This window comes from Sinocyclocheilus anshuiensis, unplaced genomic scaffold (assembly GCF_001515605.1).
Source record: "Sinocyclocheilus anshuiensis isolate Anshui unplaced genomic scaffold, SAMN03320099.WGS_v1.1 scaffold206, whole genome shotgun sequence".
In the NCBI taxonomy this organism is placed as follows: domain Eukaryota; kingdom Metazoa; phylum Chordata; class Actinopteri; order Cypriniformes; family Cyprinidae; genus Sinocyclocheilus; species Sinocyclocheilus anshuiensis.
The window spans coordinates 142,267-144,054 of NW_015542358.1; the positions used below are offsets into that span (position 1 = coordinate 142,267).

At 41.7% G+C, this 1,788-nt stretch overlaps 1 protein-coding gene across 1 annotated transcript in view; it reads right to left on the reverse strand.

Annotated features, from left to right (window-relative positions):
• Positions 1–1,788, reverse strand: part of LOC107691858 (probable E3 ubiquitin-protein ligase HECTD4) — a 128,342-nt gene that overhangs the window by 75,173 nt on the left and 51,381 nt on the right. The window contains 1 exon segment of the mRNA XM_016490682.1: positions 284–453. Coding sequence (XP_016346168.1) covers positions 284–453 — 170 coding nt within the window.

Here is a 1,788-nt window from a genome sequence, read left to right on the forward strand (position 1 = left end):
CTGTGTGAGTGTGTGTGGGTGTGAGTGTGTGTGCGCGAGTGTGTGTGTGCGTGCGCGAGTGTGTGTGCGTGAGTGTGTGTGTGTCTCTGTGTGTGTGTGTGTGTGTGTGTGTGCGAGTGTGCGCGAGTGTGTGTGTCTATGTGTGCGTGTGTGTGTCTATGTGTGCGTGCGTGTGCGTGAGTGTGCGTGTGTGTGAGTGTCTGTGTGTCTGTGTGAATGAGTGTGTGTGTGTGAGTGTGTGCGTGAGTGAGTCTGCATGAGAGTGTGCGTGAGTGAGAGTCACCTGGTGTGCATGTTGGTGTTGAGGACAGACTCTTGCACTGCGGTGCGATGGTAACATGCAGCAGCAGCTCCGAGCGGTTGATTAGGCTCTTCACCAGCGCTTTAGTTTTCACCAGCGAGACGGAGCTTCTCTGCTGCTGCATGGAGTTCACCTCATGGAAAAACTTCTCTCTAATTCAAACAAAACACACAGGCACACATCACAATTATCTGAAATACCAGTAATTTCATAAGTACACTCCCATTCAAAAGTTTGGGGGCTGTGAGATTTTTTTTATTGTTTTTGAAAGAATCAAAGTCTCGTACAGTGTTATTTTAGCATCATTAAGATACTTATAGTTTTTATTAATATTTTGAATCAATGTATTTTTGTAGTTTCCATTTTATTTTTCATTTTAGTTAAAGTTTTAGTAATTTTGTTTTTGTCATTTTAGCATAATTTATATTAGGAATGCACCCTAATATAAGCCCGATACCAGTATCGGTATCGGGCCCGATACTGAGCTCCTGTACTCATACTCGTACTGGTTAAAATGCCCCGATACCAAACGCCGATACCACACAGCATGTGTTAAGCGCCATATTCAAACAAAGAAACACCGACAACAGAACAACAGACAGCAGAAAGGAGTTAAGGATGTATACGAAGTATATGTATGCAATGAATATAACGTTAAACTTTAAGTTTTAACGCATGTATAGCTGATGTGCGCGAGCTGATAAACAAAGCACGCTGAGTGGATTGAGCGCGCGGCGGCGCAGATGCCGAGCTTGTCCAGTGAATATACCTTTCTCACAGACATCACTGGAAAGTTTGTAGTTCGGTCGGATATGTCAAAATCAAGTAAGTAAAACAATGCACAAGTTACTTATCGGTAGGGAGAGAGAGCGAGAGAGAGAGAGAGAGAGAGAGAGAGCGCGCGCACTTCTGTTGTGTGATCTTTGATGTTCACTCACTTTGATGTTCACTCACTTAGCACACGCATCATTTGGATTAAAACTAAATTGTAAAAATAAAACCATTCATAGGGGCATTCACTACAAACATCATCTATTTTCAACCTTAAGCATACACGACTTTCTGGCGAAAGTGAAACTAACAGCCTGTGTGTAATGCGCTAGGCTGTACTATTCTGCATCAGAACAAATACGTGCACGCGTTGCGTGTGTTTTGCTTGCTTGAGTGTTTCTGCATTATATGAGTGGCTTTGGAATATAAATCGCAGCACGTTTCAGATGAAAAAACGCGACTTCTATTTCTGAAAATATCACAGTTAGGAGATTTATAATGAGTGGTTCCCTGCATTATTACAGCAAAGCGTGTGATTACAGTACTAAGCCGCTGCAATGGAGCAGCTCTAATGCTGTTAAATTAAAGATGCTGTACCACAGAGCAAAAAAATGAACAGTGAAAGTAACAAAAACTTGTAAAATACATTTTAATGGGCATAATTAAGTGTGAAAATAACCGAAGGATATACAGTCAAACCAAAAATTATTCAGAGA